Source organism: Fundulus heteroclitus, chromosome 16 (assembly GCF_011125445.2).
Source record: "Fundulus heteroclitus isolate FHET01 chromosome 16, MU-UCD_Fhet_4.1, whole genome shotgun sequence".
Classification (NCBI taxonomy): Eukaryota; Metazoa; Chordata; class Actinopteri; order Cyprinodontiformes; family Fundulidae; genus Fundulus; species Fundulus heteroclitus.
The window spans coordinates 34,500,138-34,522,005 of record NC_046376.1 but is presented as its reverse complement, the minus strand read 5'-3'; the positions used below and the strand labels follow the sequence as shown (position 1 = coordinate 34,522,005).

At 40.4% G+C, this 21,868-nt stretch overlaps 1 protein-coding gene across 2 annotated transcripts in view; it reads right to left on the bottom strand.

The window, feature by feature from the left end:
• Window positions 1-19,123, bottom strand: part of abcc1 (ATP-binding cassette, sub-family C (CFTR/MRP), member 1) — a 51,328-nt gene extending 32,205 nt beyond the window's left edge. Inside the window, exons 1-6 of one of the 2 annotated variants that reach the window (XM_012860936.3) lie at window positions 18,853-19,123; window positions 14,988-15,164; window positions 7,547-7,675; window positions 7,041-7,178; window positions 5,716-5,841; window positions 2,708-2,769 (exon numbers count right to left, since the gene is read on the bottom strand). In XM_012860936.3, the coding sequence (XP_012716390.2) occupies window positions 2,708-2,769; window positions 5,716-5,841; window positions 7,041-7,178; window positions 7,547-7,675; window positions 14,988-15,164; window positions 18,853-18,900 (680 nt within the window). In that variant the 5' untranslated portion in view covers window positions 18,901-19,123. The remainder of the gene's footprint in view (window positions 1-2,707; window positions 2,770-5,715; window positions 5,842-7,040; window positions 7,179-7,546; window positions 7,676-14,987; window positions 15,165-18,852) is intronic. The other variant, XM_012860927.3, reaches the window with a different exon arrangement.
• Between the last annotated feature and the right edge of the window lie 2,745 nt (window positions 19,124-21,868).

Here is a 21,868-nt window from a genome sequence, read left to right as displayed (position 1 = left end):
ATAATCTCCTGATTGCTGCAGACTCCAGACTTTCATCGCTATTTGTACTGCTTGACCTCAGTGCAACAATTGCCACCATATCACACCTTCTTAACAAGAGTATCTTTCATCAGTTTCTCTGGCACCTCTGTATTGGTTCAAATTGTACCTGTCAGACCACCAACAATTAGTTTCAATTTAAGAAGTTCAATTCAGAGACTTCCTGAGTCACTTCATGTGTACCTCAGGGTTCTGTTCTAGGTCCTCTGCTGTTCATCATTTATCTTCTTACACTTGGTCTCATTTTCAGGAAATCTGCCATTCACATTCACTGCTCAGCAGGTGACACCAGACACTAAAGGCACAGTCCCACTGGGCCGCCTGCATTTGCACGCCCTACTTGACTCCTCCCCGCTCTGGTTACCTTCACCTGCTTTAGTGGTTTGACCGGCCTAGAAAGGCCTGGATGAGGGCAAAGCCTCCAGGGCGTTGTTTCAGCCCACAGACACGTTTCCCCACGTAAAGCCTCTGCAGAGTGGGCAGAGCTCCTGAAGAACATAGCTAAATGCCCGGGGGACAGTGGTATTGTTTTTATGGCTTTGACTGCATGCTTATACAGGCTGCGGGCTGTTCTGTCAGCAGAGGGAGCGTTACGCTTGACCGAGTTCAAGCTACTTTCTGTGGGACAATTCTGCGAAAGCAAACCCCCCCCCCTTTCAGGAACGGTTTGACCCACTACGTTCATAGTGGGCCTAATATTAATATTCAGTTTTTTGGGAATTCCTCAAAGCAAACTTTCTCATTTCTCCTCGCGCTGTGGCCAATCACTGAAAAGAGGGAAGTTCACTTCGAAACGTCTCTATCCATCTCTTACATCAACCAGCCCAGCCATCCTTATCAATGCACTTGTCCCTTCTTGACTAGATTACTGCAACTCCCTTCTCTCAGGTCTTCCTTTAAAAAAAATAATAAAAAATATCACTCAAACTTCAGGTTTTACAGAACATAGCTGTTAGGATCATCACTAGAACTCCCTCCATAGGACACATTACTCCTATCCTTAAACACCACTGGTTACCCATCAAATATTGTGCCATTTACAAGATTCTCCTCTTAACCTAATCACTGAATAACTTGGCACTTCCCTACCTGTGAAGACAAGGTTTGTCTTACTAGGTGTGCATTTGGGGAAGAAAGCACCTTAAATGATGTTTGCCTTCAATTGAGACCGGTCTGTGTATTGAAAGAGTATCTTGCTTCTTGATAATCATTTTTTCCATGACATTAGGCAATTATTTCAGTGCAACAGTTTCAGAGAAAGAAAAAGACTAGGTTAAAAACTATATTATATTTATACCCCACTTTGTAATCCAGGGCGGAAACATCGGCAGCTTTACGTGTGCGGTATACATTTGCAATGTGAAAGAAAACAGAGCAGGTCTCCACTCAGCTCTCATTGCTCACAATGCATGAAGGGCTTTCAGGACGAGGCAGCCTCCTGTAAGACAGCGCTGAGGGAAAATATGGCTTTTATTTTGGTGTGCTGGTGTGCCACAATCCCTTACATGTGGTAGAAACCCTGGGAAGGTCATACAAGCACCTATTTTATGCAGGCAACCGGTCTACTTTGATGCCAGATGCTATCCTAATTCAATAAAGCCAATCAAACAATTAGGATTCCATCTCTAGCAATCCTTTACGTAGAGCAAGGCTACCTTGGCATGTGTAGGCAACCAGCTACGCGTGCCTATCGCGCACACATTCACACACGGTGGTGAGCTAGACATTACCAACAGATGCAATCCGGTACTAATCAAGTATTAATTTTAAAAGGACTTTTTATTTCATTTTATTCATAGTATTTCCAATAAAGTCCATTTATTTTAGTCAAAATGTCTTTTTGAAGTCATTTTAGTTTCCTTCTAGTTTACAAAAGCTAAATTTCACATTTTAGATTTAGTGCAAATGTACTATGAGGTTATTGAGAAACATTTTCAGGGACTCTTAAGCCCTATTCACACGGGATAAACCACGCCTGAGATTTAGCTCAAATTTAGGGAGATCTCATGGAGATGATGTTAACATCCGTAAATTTCAGCTAACAGGCTTCGATTATTCCATGTGAATAGACACATAAACCTGATTAATTATGTTAATAAAATGTATCTTTTTGAGACAGAAATATAAAACATGGATTACTGTTTGCTACATTTGTAGATAACATTTTTCACTGCTTCCCAATATTGAGGGTTTCTCTCCCCATAGAATTAGCCACAGCTTTAATATTTTCTTTTTACCTTTATCTAACTTCACCAAAATCTAGAACAAACCCTTTGAGGCTAATCCTGTGAATTAGGCCAGAGTAAACAGTCCTGAGCATGGGGGGGAGCAGCGGGGGGAGGGGGTTCTTTCGTCTCCTTTTAACGAAATCAGATATCTGTTTAAGTACACCACCTGATCACCTAACCATCTGTTTGAAGAGATTATACAGTATCGCACTACACAAGAAAAAGGAAAGCATGTATGAGAACTCCTACTGACTCACAGAGTTTTTCTCTTGGTATTCACCTTTTTTACCTCAAGACTCACAGGAACAGTCAAGAAAAGCACAACTGCATAAATTGTTTCTTTATTCATTCTCAACATTGTGGAATTTGGGTGGTTTGGAAATGCTGATTGAGGAGTGAACACTACATTTACATCAGCGGTCCGCTTTCTGTATGCTTACCCTGTGATCCACCAGAAGGTTATCCTGGAGAGGAAAGAAGCTCCAGGCTCAGGACAAGGGTTCTGTGGGAGGAAACCTTACACTTTAGAACTAGAAGGCGAGGTTGCTGCTAAAAGTTCCCTGGATTTGGATTCAGAAGCAAAGAGTTTTTTTGATTAGCAGTTAAATTGTACCAATGGCACAAATGTTTGTATGGAACACCAAAGCGTTCAAAATAAAATAAATAAAACATTATGAAATAATCATCTACTTGAATAAATAAGATATAAATATTCAAAGTGACAATGAAATTGTAAAATAACTGAATGCTTATAAAAATTCTCATTATATATTTTTCATTCTTTAAAATTTTGTATAATAATGAAACATTTATTTATATTTCTTTACAATAAAATAAATTATTATTGAGGCATTATTTAATTCCATCTGTTTTTATTTCAAAATGTATATTTTTAAAAAGTCCTTTATTTCATAATGGTGATTTTCCCAATGGCCTTTTTATTTCATTATGGCACTTTTCACCATAATCACTTTGCCTCCCAATCAGCATCAGTGGGCTGGACCTGCGCCTCCATTGGCTGATCCTTAAAAAGCCATTTGTTTTTCCTGGCTGCTCCATAAACAGCTTACTATAGAGAGTGTCCTGGGCTACATCCTTAGAAGGCTGTATTTGTAGACCAATGATGTTCCAGCACACGACAAAGGCTGTAAACAATTGTGTCAGTGCAGGTTGAAGGGAATTATTTTAACCAGATACAGCAATGGTGGAGAGGAGTAAAAAGCTGTGAATAAAGTTGGATATATTACGCTTCCTGTGACATAAAATTTACTTTAATAAAAGGTTTTAGGCAAGAAGCTAGTTATGTTAACCCGAAATCTCTGCTCGGTGTGTTGACATACCGCTTGATTTAAAAAAATTGCTTGGACGTGCTGGTACTGCAGCCCCCGGCTGACCTGGCAGCAGACGCTCTCCATGCAGAGAGAGGACGCCTCTCTACCCCCGATTCCTGTCTGACTCCCACTGACTTTCAGCTAAGTGGATTCATGCTTGCAGTCCCAAGAGAGAACGGCTTTCTCCCAACGCATAGTTGCTCTCAGACTCCTGGTGGCTTAGCTGACCAGGGGTAGTCTAGGCTCAGTATCCCGAGAGAGAACCACTTTGTCCCGGCACCTTTCCAGCTCCTGCTGGCTTTCCGCAATGACAAATAATTCAGACATCAAACTGTTCCGTTAATTCATTAATTTGATGATGATGATGATGATGATTATTATTATTATTATTATTATTATTATTATTATTATTATTATTATTATTATTCTCTACGAATAAATTTATTTAGCTTTGCTCAGAAAGTTAGTATTTAAGTTGAGAAAGATTTTACTAATAAATTGCACAAATATTTGTCCTGAATGAATTTTGTTTAGTGGTATATTTTCATATCAACATAAGAATAAAACATTCGGCTGGTTAATGAATGAGAAAATGAATGATGATAAAACAACATTTAAAAAAAGATTGTGAGCCATAATGAATATGTGAAGGTAAAAATACCTTTGCACTGATTTATTAATTTTCAATAAAGCAACTTCTCGTCTTTTTTCTGCGTTATGTGAGGGAGCCGTGATTCTCTTTCCACCTCCGCACTCTCACAGACAGCTGCTCTGCCTCGTCCTGGCTGTAAACACCTGCTATGAAGCTTCATACCCGCCCGCAGTTGGAGAATTTGAATAGTTGGAAAATGATGTGGGTTTGATTTTTTTTTTTTTTTTTATTACATGAAAGTGCTGTCAGTTCAGTGAGCTGCAGTATAGCTGCAAGACCTGGCCCAAGAAGACCGGGTCCTTCAGAGGATACTGCTCTGAATTAGGGCCTATAGGCCTAACTTGAAACTCTGTGTTGGATTGCTTTGGTCTGAAAAAAGAAGCAGCCAATCACACTGTTCGCCCCGCCCTGTTTCTCTTGATTGGCAGTCGAAGTTATTATGCTGAAGTGCTATTATGAACTAAAAAGGCCATTGGGAAAAACATCATTATGAAATAAAGGAGAACTTTTTTAAAAAAAAAACTACATTTTGAAATAAAAACTGATGGAATTAAGTAAAAATACCTAAACAATAATTTTATATTACTGTGAAAAATATTAATGTGAAATAAATGTTTTATTATTATTAGCCACATTTTTAAAGAAAGATTTTTCATCACAATGAGATGATAATTTTAGAAGTAGTTATTTCACAATTTAATTGTCACTTTGAATATCTATATCTTATTTATTCAAGTATATCATCATTTCATAATGTTTTGTTTATTTCATTTTGAACACTTTGGTGTTCCATAGTTTGGTAGTGACACCATCATGTTTTGTAAACTTTGCAGTTTCTTTTCATTACACAGTACAGAAACAGCTCTGGGGTCTTTTTTAATGGTAGCATATTCTGGACTTGCTTTTCCTAATACAGTTATTTCCTCATATCAATCTGGTCATGTAAATCATGTTAAGAACAACCATCAACCCGGACCTTACACAGTCCAAAAGGTTGTGCCCCAGGGATGTGTCCTGGGGCCTCTGCTTTTCATAACCTATCTGCTCCGTCTCGCCAATATATTCAGAGAGCATGGTATCTTTATTCCACTGTTATGCAGATGACACCCAGCTGTTTCTATCTACTAAGCCCACTGCCACGCTCCTTCCCGCTTCTGTTTACAGGATATTCAAATACAGGTTTCCCATAACTTTACCAAACTCAAGAAAATTAAAAGAATTCTGACTGGAACCAAATAGTGTCTTTCCGAAGCTGACAAAAAACAAAACAAAAACATAAAATCACTGAAGCCACAAAACCATATTTGGGTCACAGCCAAATTTGTTAATATCTGTACACCAGAGCGTGAACAAAAATACATGACTATAAAGCTTAAAGTGTTGAACCAAACAGCAGTGTAGGCTAGTCTTTATTCCGTGCCTGAATCGGTAGGTTACTGTTAGCGGAAAGCGAGACTGGGCTTACCGTTTCCTTCACAGCCTGAGAGAAGAGTGGTGGTTGATCAGTCAGGCTGGACAGAACCAGGGCCACCAGGAGGAAGGCGTAGTAGATATAGAAGGTGGTGTACCTCCATATGCACACGGTCTCTGGCTAAAAGGGAAAGATAGAAAAGAACACTTTTTAAGCCATTCAACAAGTCAAACACTGCTTTGTTTGTGGCTAATTTATTAGAATTAGAGATGCAACAAGTAGAATTTAGGGGCCGATACCTTCGCCTCACGTTTTTCAAAGCTTTGACCAGCCAATACAGATTTCAGCTGACTTAGATTTCCTTACAACTATAACAGAAGATTTAACAGCGGTTTTCACGCTCATTTCCTAATCTTCCTGCTTTAAGCGATCATGAATTTTTTATACCTGGAGCAGAGGTGTGGCGACACCTCTGACACTGCTGTAAAACATGGTTTTACTATTAGAAAATAAAGACAAAATGATCACAGCGGCGACATTATACGCCGTCTGTAGCATCTGATACTTCTAATTAACAGCTAGCATCCAGCAGCTGTCTGCATGGATTCTCCATGGCAATATTCTAGAGAACTTGGAGAAACCAAAAAGGCTGCCAGCATTCTGTACCCAGTAAAGCTCAAAATGAATAAAACAGAGCTCCACTCTGCTCACCCTTCCCATCATCTGTGAACCTCGCCCTCTCCCTCATCTTGACATGTTGTAGAAAATATGAGTTCCTCTTACATGACTTCTTCCATCTCTGAGCTGACGTTTAACACCTCTCTGACGGCAAACACAGATGACTTCTACCTCCCTCTATTCACTTACTGTGAGCGCTCCTATGAGTGCTGTTGTCAGTAGGACCCAGTCCAAGTTATGCTGCATTCACTGATCGCTAAAATATTGGATTTATTAGTTTTAGGCCGTCTGGCCACCGGTCAGAACCAATAAGCCTGAAAAGCAAGGCTATTTCACCACCTACTCTGTGCATCTCTAGTTACAGCTAAGCCCAAAATTATTCATACCCCTGACAGATTTAGGTTTAAAGTAATCTTTTAATGTTAACCAGCATGTGTCTTGTGACTACTGGTAATATTGGTAATAACATTCTTGAGTCCACAGTAAATCTGCAGAGGCAGCTAAAGATTACAGTGATTGCCATTCTTAAGCTTCTGATTAAGAAGGGTAAAATATTACTACAAGGGTAACATTTTTAAATATTATATGAAATACCATTTTCAACATGTAATTTTTTGTTGATATGTAAATAAAAACAGATTTTTTTTTTTCCAAAGGTGTCTCATTTGTGATGGAAGCTGTGCTGACTCCTTCAGACTGACCTCACCCAGCGCCTGGAGGATCTTTGACCTGAAGGTGACGGTGGCGCACAGCAGAGCCAGCAGCCAGAAGATCAGCATAACTCCAGAGGACTGCACCCCTTTTATCCGTTCATACTGGATTATAAAGGTGGCCAGCAGCTGGAGAGCACACAGGTTGGAGCACATTTACACAAAATACACACATTCATTCCAGCAACTGTCTATCACACTCTGATCATTGACTATGTGGTTAAACTAAACTAAATAATATATAACAATAAGAAAGACAGCTCAGAAGTTTGTACACCTCCTAAAGTAAAGGTTTGTCTGAATTATTATTATTAATAATCCTTTATTTATACAGGTTAGTCTCTTGAGAGACCTGTTTAAACACATAAAACTGAACTGAAACATCAAACGTATACAATAGTGACTCCTCATAAATAAAAAGACACAACAAAATTAGAGACTGCAAAGAGGAGATGCTCCACAAGGAGATGACAGCCAAAAGTAAGATGAATTCTCACCATTGTGAGTCCCAGTAAGGTGGGACTGACGAGGTGGACCGGTACTGTGGCGCTGCCGCTGTGACTCCTCTCCCAGAAGGAATAGAACACATCTGACCAGCAGATGATCCACAACAGGAAACCTACCGCCTGCAAAACAACAACAGCTCCGGACTTCAGAGGTGGAAGACAGAACTATAAGGATTTAGTCCCTCAGCTCGTAGGTCACTTTAAACAGCGCTTCCATGAGTTATCACGGTCACTGTAGAAAGTAAGAAAATCACCTTTTTATTCTAAGGATCACAAGTTCAGAGAAAGGAAAGTCCACGCTTGAGGTTCACAGCCGCTTTTTTTCCTGCTCAGACAGCAGAATTCACCTGGATTACTCTGACAGGAATGAATGAATGAATGAATGAATGAATGTCTTCAAGCAGAGTGCAGGCGGAGGAAAAACAAGTTTCAGGTGTCCCTTCCAATTTTCAGACTCCTGATGCAATTATCAAGCCTCTGTTGAGTTTATTATTGTTTTTTTTTTTTATTGATAAGGTTGCCTCTATAAGGGCTGTCCCATTATGCCCAGACTGCGGTCCTTCTGTCCCTGTCCCCTGCTCTGCTGCGTTTAATCACTTTGAGCCTGTGACTGGATCACTTTTAGAGGACATGGTGACCCAGAGCCCTCTGGTTTTCCATGTGATGCTTTTCCACCACGTCTTCTAAAAAGGGGTTTTCCCACGTTTCAGGCATTTGGTTGCATTGTGGGATCCGGAGAGATGGCATCCATCCTACTTTGGATGGTGCAGCTCTTCTTTCTAGAAATCTGGCCGGATTTATTAGTCCTCCTAAATGCTGACAATCCAGGGTCCAGACCAGGAAGCAGAGCCGTAGTTTAACCCACCTCTCTGCAGCTTCTGTACTGTTACCCATCCATTATCCTATTGAGACGGTGTCTTTCCCACGGCCAAAACTTAACAGATCAAAAACTTATCTAAAAGGAACAAATCATAAAAACCTAATAAAAATCAATACGGTTCACCTTGAACCTAAAAATAAAACAATTAAATGTGGTCTATTAAATATAAGGTCTCTCCCTCCAAAGACTTTGTTAGTTAACGAATTGATTTCTGATAATCAGATTGATTTGTTTTGTCTCACAGAAACCTGGCTACAAGAGGACTACGTTAGTATAAATGAGTCAACTCCCTCCAATTATTCAAATTTCCACATTCCCAGATCTGTGGGAAGAGGAGGAGGAGTGGCAACCATCTTTCAGTCTGATTTATTAATTAGTCCCAGGCCAATTAATAACTACAGTTCTTTTGAACATTTAACCCTCAGTTTCCCTCATCCAAACTGCAAAGCAATAAAACCTCTTCTGTTTGTTGTTTTGTATCGTCCACCAGGCCCTTACACTCAGTTTTTGGATGAGTTGTCAGATTTCTTATCTGATTTGGTGTTAAATACTGATAAGGCTATTATAGTGGGTGATTTTAACATCCATGTTGACACAGAATGCGATAACCTTAGTGTAGCCTTTAAAACTATCCTAGATTCAATTGGTTTTGCTCAAAATGTGCATAAACCGACGCACTCTTGGCTCCATACTTTAGACCTTGTGCTGACATATGGCATTGATTGTGAAGAATTAACAGTATTTCCTCACAACCCTGTCCTATCTGATCATTTTTTAATAACATTTGAGTTTAATCTAACTGAGTTCTCCACCCCCAAAAGAGGGTTCCATTATAGTAGATCTTTATCGGATAATGCTGTATCAAAACTTAAAGAGTCTGTCCCCTTTTTAATATCCTCCGTATTGCAGAAATGCCCTGTAGATGGCAGCAATGTTGTTTCTTCCAATTCACAAATAGATGTCTTTGTAAACGGTATGACTTTGTCATTGCGTTCTGCATTAGACAATGTAGCTCCCTTGAAAAAGAAGGTGATTATTCACAGGAAGCTGGCTCCTTGGTTTAATTCAGAGCTGCGTTCCTTGAAGCACAATGTTAGGAAATTGGAGAGAAAATGGCGCTCTACACACCAAGAGGAATCCTACTTAATCTGGAAGAACAGTCTATTGTTGTATAACAAGACCCTTCGCAGAGTTAGAGCAGCATATTTTTCATCATTAATTGAGGAGAATAAGAATAATCCTAGATTTCTCTTCAGTACAGTTGCCAAACTTACCCAGAGCCCCAGCTCTGTTGATCCATCCATTCCCTTAGCTCTTAGCAGTAATGATTTTATGGGATTCTTCATAAATAAAATTGATTCCATTAAAAATAAAATAATTGGCATCCTCCCAAACATGATTACCTCATCCTCAGTAAGTGAGGCAGCATTGGAGGAATCCTTAGAACCTGCGCAGTGTCTGAACTGTTTAAAAGCAGTAGAGCTTTCTGAGCTATCTAAAATTTTAGCTTCATCTAAACCTTCTACCTGTATGTTAGACCCAATCCCAACCAAGTTGTTTAAGGAGGTATTCCCTCTGATCAGGTGTCCTATTTTAGACATGATTAATCTATCCTTGGTAAATGGATATGTACCACAGGCTTTTAAAGTAGCTGTTATTAAACCTTTACTTAAGAAACCATCTCTTGATCAAGATGAGTTAGTAAATTACAGACCTATATCTAATCTTCTTTTCTTATCTAAAATTCTTGAGAAAGTAGTTGCTAATCAACTATGTGAACATTTACAAAGTAATGACCTACTTGAGGAGTTTCAGTCAGGCTTCAGAGCTCATCATAGCACTGAAACAGCTCTGGTGAAGGTCACCAATGATATTCTCATGGCCTCAGATAATGGACTTGTGTCTATACTTGTCCTGTTAGATCTCAGTGCTGCATTTGATACAGTTGATCACAATATTCTCCTACAAAGACTTGAACATACTGTAGGGATTAAGGGAAAAGCATTAGGCTGGTTTAAATCTTATCTGTCAGACAGATTCCAGTTTGTTCATGTTAATAATAAATCTTCCTCAAACTCTAGGGTAACTTGTGGAGTACCACAGGGTTCAGTCCTTGGACCAATTCTATTTACTATATATATGCTTCCGATTGGCAAAATTATCAGACAGCATGGGATTAATTTCCACTGTTATGCTGATGACACTCAGCTATATTTATCCATAAATCCTGATGAATCCAATCAGTTACTTCGACTGCAGTCATGTCTTGATGACATCAAAAGCTGGATGACTTTAAATTTCCTGCATTTAAATTCTGACAAGACAGAAGTTGTAATCTTTGGGCCAGAGTCTTCAAAAAATAAAGTTCTTAATCAATCCCTTAATCTGGATGGCATTAACTTGGCCTCTGGTAATAAAGTTAAAAATCTTGGTGTTGTTTTCGACCAAGACATGTCATTTAAATCCCATATTAAACAGGTTTCCAGAGTTTCCTTTTTTTCACCTCCGGAATATCGCCAAAATTAGAAACATTCTGTCCAGGAGTGATGCTGAAAAACTAGTCCATGCATTTGTTACTTCAAGGCTGGACTATTGTAATTCTTTACTATCAGGAAGTCCACAAAATGCAGTTCGAAGTCTTCAGCTGATTCAAAATGCTGCGGCAAGAGTTCTGATGAAAATCAACAAGAGGGATCATATTTCTCCTGTTTTAGCTTCCCTTCATTGGCTTCCTGTTAAATCAAGAATAGAATTTAAAATTCTCCTTCTAACGTATAAAGCCCTTAATAATCAAGCTCCATCATATATCAGAGCTCTGATTACCCCGTATGTTCCTAACAGAGCACTTCGCTCTCAGACTGCAGGTCTGCTGGTGGTTCCTAGAGTCTCTAAAAGTAGAATGGGAGGCAGATCCTTTAGCTATCAGGCTCCTCTCCTGTGGAACCAACTCCCAGTTTTGGTCCGTGAGTCAGACACCCTATCTATTTTTAAGACTAATGTTAAAACTTTCCTTTTTGACAAAGCTTATAGTTAGAGTGGCTCATACCCTGAGCTATCTCTATAGTTGTGCTGTGATAGGCCTAGGCTGCTGGAGGACATCAGGGTCTAATTTTCTCACTCTACTGATTTCTACTGTTCTTCAGTCTACTGTTCTCCAGTTTTGCATTGTATTACATTGAAATGACTGTCGTAATTTCAGCTTTTAACTTTTGCTCTCTCTCTTTTTCTTCATAGTAGGTACACCTGGTCTGGCGTTCTGTTAACTGTGACATCATCCAGAGAAGACGGCTCACCCGCTACTTCCATCTAATGTAGAACAGATTACTAGATCAATGTGTGCTTCTGTGCTTGTTTGTCTGTCTTGTTGTGTCTCTGTTCTGTCTTCTGTAACCCCCAGTCGGTCGAGGCAGATGACCGTTCATACTGAGCCCGGTTCTGCCGGAGGTTTTTCCTTCCCGTTAATGGGTGGTTTTTCTTCCCACTGTCGCTTCATGCTTGCTCAGTATGAGGGATTGCAGCAAAGCCATGGACAATGCAGACGACTCTCCCTGTAGCTCTACGCTTCCCCAGGAGTGAATGCTGCTTGTCGTGACTTTGATGCAATCAACTGGTTTCCTTATATAGGACATTTTTGACCAATCTGTATAATCTGACCAAATCTGTATAATATGATTGAACTTGACTTTGTAAAGTGCCTTGAGATGACATGTTTCATGATTTGGCGCTATATAAATAAAATTGAATTGAATTGAATTGAATTGGTTCTTGCCCTTTTTAATAGCAGCCTGCCATTTCGAGTAGTTCCTGCTCATTTTAAACATGCTGTGATGCAGCCCATGATAAAGAAACCTAGTCTGGATCCTACTGTGCTGGGGAACTTTAGGCCCATCTCCAAGCTTCCTCTACTGTCAATCTTGGAAAAAATTGTTTATTCTCAGTTCAAATCTTTCCTTGGTGAAAATATAATGGATGTGTTTCAGTCTGGTTTTAGAACTTTTCATAGCACAGAGTCAGTCCTGCTGAGAGTTTGTAATGGATTCTCCTGGCATGCGATTGCGGGGATTATGTGGTTCTTGATTGGCTGCTTTGGATACAGTGGATCACAGCATTTTATCGTCACGTCTACATTACCAGGTAGACATTGGTGGCACTGACAGACAGAACATTTTCTGTAAAAAGTACAGGGTGTGAACCATTTTCTGCTCCACTCTCTTGTGGGGTCCCCCAGGGATAAATTTTAGGGCCTTTGCTTTTTTACTCTGGTCCTGGTTTCTCTTCATTGGCTCCCAGTGTATTTTAGAGTCCATTTTAAAATCCTTTTGTACGTTTTTAGACTCTCACATAACTAGAGCTTCTCCACCACTACAACCCCAATCGGTCTCTTAAGTCCGCTGACCAGTTGCTTTACTGGTCAGCGGAACTACTTTACTGTAGTACATTTACTGGAGTACATTTTTTAGCTAACTTTTTACTTGTACTTTTTAAATTTCCATGCAATTATCTGTACTTTCTACTCCTTACATTTTGAAAAAAGCCTTGTTACTTCTATTTCATTTAAGCTTCTTGTTGTTCTGGCTTATCATTGTTAAAAATAAATAAATAAATAAATAAAAACAATAAATAAACAACAATCCAGATAAATAGTGCCACTCAGACAGTGGTTAATGATGACAAAACTGGTTGTTCACATGCAAAAGAGGACCATCCAACGGCTGGTTGGTAGGCTAATGGTCCTCTTTTGCACACAAGCAACTGGTTTTGATTGTCACTGTTGTCACGGCTGTTGACGTCATATTTGTGTTTCCTTCTTTTTTCCTTTCTCATTTCTAAGTAGGCTGCATGTTCCTGTAGAAAGACACGCCTACTTCCTGCTTTCTAGGGTGCTGACCTCAATCCCCTCTATTGGTTCCCTCAGTTCCACCTCAACCAATGGCTCGTCACCACCTACAATCACCTCCTGCTCATAAGGAGAGCCAACCCGTTGATTGAGGCAGCTTGTCACAGCCAGTTGACTTGTGTGCCTCGTGTGAATGAGAAATTGTTTGTTAGCTAATGTATTTGTGCCTAGTGGAGTGGCTCATTTAAGTTTATGGTTACCCATTTTAGTTTGTTTAGTAGCCTGTGCCAGTATCTTTTGTTGTGTTTGCTTTTTGGGTTTTTATTACCTTGAGGCCAAGAAGAGGGTGGAATTAGGGCCAGAGTTCTTACTGACTGCCACACTGAGTTTTTCTATGTTAGTCTCATTAGGTGTAGTGGGTGCTGTGCTCTCTGTGTTTTTTAGTAAGAATCTCCTCCGTTTAAATGTATAGTTAGGCATAATCCTCCTTTTGAGGATCTCTTTTATTTAATTTGGTTTGTTATTTTCACAGCACCCTCATCCACCCTCCTTTTGTTTGTTTATTGCTTGCACCTCTTGTTATCAAATAAATTATAATTTTATAATTTACCGGTTTCTGCCTATATGTTCATGACCCCACTTCCCTAGACCAACAGGGGGTCGTGACACTGTTTAACTTGTTGAGCCACTATGCAAAGTTACTGCTTGTAATATTGCATTTACATGTAGCTGCTTAGACTGAAGAAGCATCTTGGAGAAGAGAGTAAACGCTTCAACACAGAAGAACCCAACCTACCTTTTTTATACTCTATTTGTGCCCAAGTCTGTGTATCAAATTCATAAGTTTAACAGATAACTACAGGACTGCAAAATATATTGCAGATTTACTTTATATTGCAGAAGAACTGCAAAGTTAATTCTTTAATTAGCATGCATTCAGACTATGTCAGAGGCATATTTAGTGATACTAAAATGGTATGAAAATAAAGAACTGATGAGGTGTTAAAGTCATTAAGAAACTACAACTAAGTTGTTTCATGAATAAAACAGCAGATATGGACCAGAAACTGCTGCTTCAATAAAACCTTGTTGCTGTGATTGAAAATTATGTTTTATATTTGACTTGTTAGCAGCACAATCAATGAAAGATTTTAATTAGTTGTTTTTTTTAAACATTTAAAGTTAAATCATTACTTTGACTTCCACAGGAACGTAACCCAACACATGTTGTCCTGAATATCTCGCTGCTCTTGATAACATTACAGCTTCATTAATCTGCATTTTATTTTAGCAGTAGTTGGAATCATTATTGATTTTCAGTTTTAAATGGTACCAGGGGTCATGTTATCCATTTTGCCTATAAATTCTTGTGTACATAGTGAAAGCATGCCATGCTTATGAACAACAATGTGCTAAATTCATAGAAAACATGACAGCTTCACTGTAACGCTCCTAAAGCAACGGTTCACACTAGCAGCACCAGGAACATCCCAGACATGTCATCATTTCCATTAGCTGAACTCGAACAAGGGATTGTTTCCCTCGTCTGTGCTAACACACGGCCACTGCTTCAACTTAAAAAAACAAAAACAAAAAACAAGTTGAGCATTTTAAAGAGCGCCTCATTCATGATAACTCGACAACATTTAGGCTCGCCGTTGCAGATCTGGGGTTTCTAAGGCAGGTAAATCGGAACAAAGGGTTTGCTCACTCACGGTTTTCGCCTTGTTCAGGGGGCTCATGCATATGTAGCCACGGCCATGGCTGTGGAGGTAGAGGAGGTAGATGGGGGCACACAGCCACAGGTAAAAGCATGGCACCCACACCAGGACGGTGTTTTGGAAACACTGCGGTAGGTCTGGATTAGAAGTGTTCCAGGTGCTGTTCCAGTCCTGTCAGGAGCAAAAAAGACGAGCAGGACGTGAGAAAAGCAGGACGTACACATGTAGTACAACAATAAGAGAGTTTGGCCATGAACACCTCTAATAAGCTCCAAGGGCAATTATCAATAAAGCTGATGGGTCCTGATTAAAATATGCTCATGTATATTTATTAATAGAGAAAAAAATGTAACTCATTTATGTGAATATACTCCTCACATTTTTCAAAGTATTTTGTTCTCTCGTTTCATGGGACCACGCTGAAGACGTGACACTTTGATACATTGTAAAGTAGTCATTAATGTCTAAAGCAGTGGCAACAACAGTGACTACACCCCTGAGTGAAAACTTCCAAGTGGTGGCCAATGTTTCCTCCCCGCTGTCACGTGACTCGTTAGAGTTACAAGGTGTACCTGACACACCTGGTGCTACATTTGGTGTCATCGCTCTCACACTCAGCCACACACTGCGTCACACAGGTCTGCATGGCTGTCGTCCCAGAAGGAAGAGCTTTGTGAGGATTCCTAACAGAGCTGCAAAGGTTTGCTGAAGACGAGCAGCCTGAGGACGTGGATCATGGGGACCAGGTGCTGTGGTCTGAGGAGACCTACTTATTTGGTTCAGACGCTGTGAGGCGTGTAACGTCTTCTGTTAGAGGGTGACTGATGGGTCTGACGGCGAGGAAAACAAAGTAGTAAAATCAAAGAGTCAGTCTCTGAAGGCTGTCACACGGTAGGATAGTTGGCCCTAATTTTCCCCTAACGACAGGCCCTGACTATCTTAGGAGATATTGCTGCTGTGGGTGGTGCATAGAGCAGGGGCCTGGTACGTTTACAGTCTAAAGAGACATTTTGTCTACAGTCCACCTGAATTAAACTCGTTCAGGCAAATGTTGCCTGGCCTTTTGAAAAAGACAAGTTATAATTTGTGATAAAGATCTACTGTAGGAAATATGTTGTCATCGTTAAAGAAACGCCCTTTTATGTCTATTTTGAGGTTTAAAAAAAATAGAATGGACAGGATGTTGATATTTATGGATAATGATGTAAAAAAAATAAAAAATAGTTTCCAAGATAATGAAAAAATATTGATTTAAAATTAAATATTACTGACATCATTTTAGCATCATTTTATTGTGAAAATTAAAAAGCAATTATTCCTAGAAAAAACTGCATTTATTATCATTATTACATTTAAATACCATAATAAAAACAGAATTTGTAGCCAAAGTTATTTAGAGCCGCTGTGGAAGGTCCATAGAGCCATAGAGCCACTGCAACCTGTGGCTCCAGAGCCACAGGTTGCAGACCCCTGGTCTAGAGTGATCTGGTCCGCTCGGCAGAATGTCAGGACTACTCTGACCTGAAATCGGGGATATTCAACATGCTGGATTGTCTAGGCCTGGTGTTCTGAGGACAAACCAGCAGGCAGCCTGTTCAATGTGACGTGTAGCCAATCAGAAAGTCAGGTGAGGGAAACCCAGAGACAGAAAAAACAGCTCACCTCTATATCATGGTGCCCCTGTTCACGCTGTCTCCACTCCTTTAACAAACTCCTTTTCTCCATTAAAATCAGTCTATAAACTATCGCCACGTTTGATCTTCAGAGGATTCACAAGGTTTCCCGTCTGACATCTGAATGTCCAGGGTGAAATCTGTACGTGTGGTTTGTGTTGTGCGTGCTGTTGACCGGACATCACACCGTAGGAGCAAACCTTTGTTATCCACCATTTCCTCACCGCCACCACCAACAAAACAGGAAAAAAACAAACACTGCCAAAAGCACTTCAGGAAGCCGGAGGTCGCTGAGAGCTGCACAGGTGTGAGCTTAGGCGCACCAGCGCTCTGGGGGCTGGAGAGCGGCATTTCAGCACCTGAGAGGGGATGTAGCCAGTTTCCCCTCTAGTGTGTAGCAGAACACAACGCTCAGAGTCTGAAGCAGCATGTCGGCCGCTCATCACCACTGGCCGTTTACCACTGCCTCACACCATGTCACAATGGCCTGTTAATGCCTGGAACCCTGGTGATCATTGGGAGATGTGATGGTGGAAAACCCAGATAAAATGCTGTGTGGACTTTAAAGATTTAAGATGGCTTATGGACTTTTTAGTTAATTTATTCCAAAGGTGGTTTTGCATAGTTAGTGAAATTGAAGTTCGAAAGGAATCATGATGCATATTGACTGCGATTCACAACTTTACCATCTGCGTCACCAATTTCCCACGTCTCCATTTATTTTTAATAGATCCCAACTTTTGCGTGGAAAGAGACGCATGCAAGCTTCATACATGAGACCCCGATCCGTAATGAGAATTGTTAACAAGTGAAATAGCCAAAAGGCTAGAAAAGGCCCACGCTACACGTCCCTGCACCCTCTGTAACGTGACGCTGGCTCCCCTCCTGAATGTGGCAACCCCGCGACGCTCCAGTGAACTTCACGGCCAGAGTGTTACGAAAACACACCTGTTCCCCAATCCCACCTGAGACCTGAGGAGTCACATGACACCAGGGAGGGAAAAGCCCAACAGGACCCAATTTGGACACCTTCACATGGGGACGTGCTCACTTTTGCTGCCACCGGTTTAGACATTAGCGACTACTTTCGTTCAGAACACACACACAAAATTGCTGTCAGGTAATTGTGAAGTGAAGATAAATGATACCTGGACTTCAAAAACTGTTTGAAAGAACATATAAAACTTATTTGTGTTGAGACGCTTTTTACTCTCACTCTGCTAAACACAGTTCGGTGCTCCTACAGGTCACCCACCAACAGGACCAGGACCCCAAACATGCAGCCCAGGCTGGAACAGAATGGTTCAGATCTAACCTAGTGTTCCGATTAATGCCAAGACAAGATTGCTGCTGCTATCCTGTGGAAAAAAGGCTGACGAGTCTAGAAACGATCTGCATCCAACCTGACTTGGTCAGAGAAGAATGAGCGAAGATTTCAGCCTGCAGATGCAAACCAGCGTATGGCCTGAGGTTCTACGGGCTCAGCAGGATGTGGACTAGAGAGGAGCTGGATCCTAACACGCCACACGCTCAGAGCCTTACTTCAAGAAAATAAAGAAGTTTAACATCCCTGCACCGTGCTGCTGCCAAACAAAGAACAGAAGTTTAAGGCTCCAGCGTTGCACTTGGAAAAAAAGGATTAGAGTATTTTAGCTGAAAAACCCCCAGCATAGGCATTTCCAGTGGTAGTGGAAGAAACACCAGACTTAGTGCACTAATGTCCCATAGGGAGTATTTAGCAGTCCTGGTCCGACAGAATCTAAGTTTTGCTGTTCCTTCAATTAAAACCTCCAATATCCGTTAAATGCGCAATCTGCTCCTACTTTTGCGGCCCTTTCTGTCCCAGCCGCGCCAGTGCCGGGCTGCCTGCGGTGTTAGGAGTCCTGTGTAGCGCCTCAGCAGGGTGCCTGGATACAGCAGGTTAGTTACGTCACCGCGGTAACCGGCACCGGCACCGGGACACCGCTTTACATCCCGGGAACGACAACGGTCTACGAACAGAGAGTGCAAAACAAAAGGTGTTCGCGGACAGGCCGGGTTCTGTCACCGAAGCCAGCCTCGACAGCCCAAATCAAACTTGCCGGTTCCGGGGCTACAGCAAGTCTGTTAGCATGTGCACCGGCTCGGCTCCTCGCTAAATACTTTAGACAGCAGGCGGAATAAAGCGGACGCGGCATGAAACTCACCCAGAAAGGATCGGAACCGTCCGCACTGCAGAACCGTTCCAGTGCCATTCGCCGCCACGTTCAGCTCCCCGCGGTTCGGAGAGCTTTCGAGGATCTCAGCCGCTGTTTTGTAACCTGAACGTAAAAGGCAAGACGGAAGGTTGTTGGTGCGTTCCCTCTCTTCTTCTTCTCGGGTAGTGGTAAAAGCAATGTGCTGCCACCTGGTGTGAACGACTGTGCATTACCGCCATGGGATTTAGCCAGACCTTCAGAAAGAGCAGCGGCTCTGAACCACTGAGCTGACTTTGCCGAAAAACTGAAGTCACTGGCCGCCATCTTGCTACTCCCTACTCTCACAGAATCCCATTCGATTTGGTTGCAACAACAAGCAGTTTTCTGGCTGTGTGAAAACGTTTCACAGGTAATTCTACAGTCAGTGGATTTACTAACACTATCAACTACTTGGAAATTAGGTGCTGAAATATTTTACATGTTATTCATATTAAATATGTATATATTTAATACATATTTACATATATATATGTGTATATATATGTATACATATGTGTAAATATATGTTTTTGTATATTGTTATTTATTTATTTATAAATGTTATATATATATATATATATATATATATATATATATATATATATATATATATATATATATATATATATATTTAAATGAATAAAATGCAAAATATTTCAGCACATGACTTTCTCAGTACTTGATAGTTTTAGTACATAACATAAAAGTATATGGCATTTGACATTTTAAAAGTTTTAAGGCCCCCCCCTGAACATGAGAAACTCCTCGTTATTCGATGCTGTAGCGCACATATTCTCTAGGTACTGGGGGAAAATAGGGAGTACCAATATGGCGGCTGGTCGCTTCAAAGCGACTCGGTCTAACAGCGGGCTATTAGCACTCCAGTGTATTATATAGCTCAGTGCTCTGAACCTGTCCAAAACCATGGAGGGTTAAAAGGGACAAAATTATGTATATAAATTTACCATGAAATAAACAAATGTAACTTTAAATAATTAAATATCCCATTAAATAATTAAATGTACAATCAAATGTCCCAACAAATAATTGAATGCACGTTTTATTTAATATATTATCAAATAATTAAATGTACCATTAAATTATAAAATGGGCAATTCAATAATGAAATATGCCAATAAGTATAAATATACATTTTAAATAGTGACATTAAATAAATGTAATTTTTAAAAATACATTAATTTAAATATGCATATAATTGTTTAATTCTCTATTTAGTTATTTCATGGCTTCCATGCTGTAGTGTCATCATGAAACGATTTAAACTGTCAACTTCACCCATCAAACTAAGTGGGCGTATACTTTTTATTATTATTATTTTAGCAATGCCTTCAATTTACTTGGATTTTATTGGGTGTCAACATCTGTTATTTTTTTCATGTTAAGGCATTTATTTCACTGCAGAGGTGAGACTTTGACATGAGTTGCGCTTAAGTCCCTTAATGACTTCAGACTTGTCCCGTTAGGATTTAAGACTTTACTTGTTTTCCTGGTCCACGGCTTGAGTCTTGGTAAAAGGTTTTATCTGATGTTTTTATCTCACTGGCCCTTGTTCTGAACATGGTTGGAAGTAACAGGCTTATGAGGTGTAATAAAACAAACACCCCTTTAGGGCCATTACAGTCACCCTCTAGCTCAATGTTTGGCATCCAACGAAACAAATTTCCAGCCTTGTTCAAAATTGAACAAATCTGTTGTATGAACAGATGTGTCAAAAGTATTCACATCTATTACTCAAGTAGAAGTTTAGATACTAGGGTTTAAAAAGTATGAGCTCAAACCTTTTACTCAAGTAACAGTATAAAAGTGTCGGACATAAAACTACTTATAGTATTAAAGTACTTTTGGAGGAGTAAAACCTCTATTTCTAATGAAATATGTTGTACTATTTATAGCTGCCTAATACCCTAGGCTGATAAAACTGGTCAATTAATCTATGTCTCTTTTTTATTCAGGCAGGATTTGACAGGAAAAAAATATTGTTTAGAGAGGGCTGGGTTAACCGAAGCTGCTTAAATAATGACACAACCTTGTTGGGTTACAGCAATTTTATTCAATGGTTTACAGTGTTTAACAGTAGCTCTCAGAGAGTGAGTAGAGTTGTCTCAGATGATACACTTCCCTGGTGTTTTCATACATCTCTTAAATCGATGCATGAATTCTGTCTGAAGAACTTTGTTCATACAAGAGCGTCTCCGTTATTGTTGTGAGGCGATGTTCCTGAGCCTGTATGTTGCGCATGGTCAGCAGACTCTGGATAGAGGAAATGAGTTGCGGTGTCTGGAGTCGACACACGCTGAGATTAAAATGTCGCCGATGATAATCTTCGTTCACCACCTCCAAGCATCGATGCTGAAGTTGACTCGCATGGTTTATTTCACAGCCGTAGCACATATATTTCATAAATCTTTGACAGATAACGTTGAGTAGATGAATTAAAGCCGTTTTCACAGTAACATCCCGCGGTGCTTTATACAGGGGTAGTAGCCTCCCCATCGACCTCTAGTGTCAAACCTTTCTCTCTGCCATCGCCATTCTCCAACACCATCTCTGCTGACCCATTCTCCACGGTTTCTCCAGGTTGGGTGTCAGCAACTATAAACTCTCTTGGAGATGGTACTCACAATGAAGATGTAGAGGAGGATTCTGAGTAGAAGACTGGACAGGGAGGGTGGCACGGACTCAGATTATAGATTTCGGCACCTGTATAATCAGACCCTGTATACCAGTATGCAGACATCATTCTGATGAATTTAAGGTCTGTCTTTTCTTGAGTAGAAGAATGAGTGAAGAAACAGTGTCTCTATTTATTGGGTTGTGAGTGTGGGGTTTTAGAAGAGGGATGGTTCTAGTAGCGGGTCCTGCCTTGTTTCACTCTATCTATAGGATAGATGAGAGGGCGGGGTCTTAGAAGAGGGAGGGTTCTAGAGGCTGGGGATAGCAGCCTTTACAACCAGCAGAGCCATTT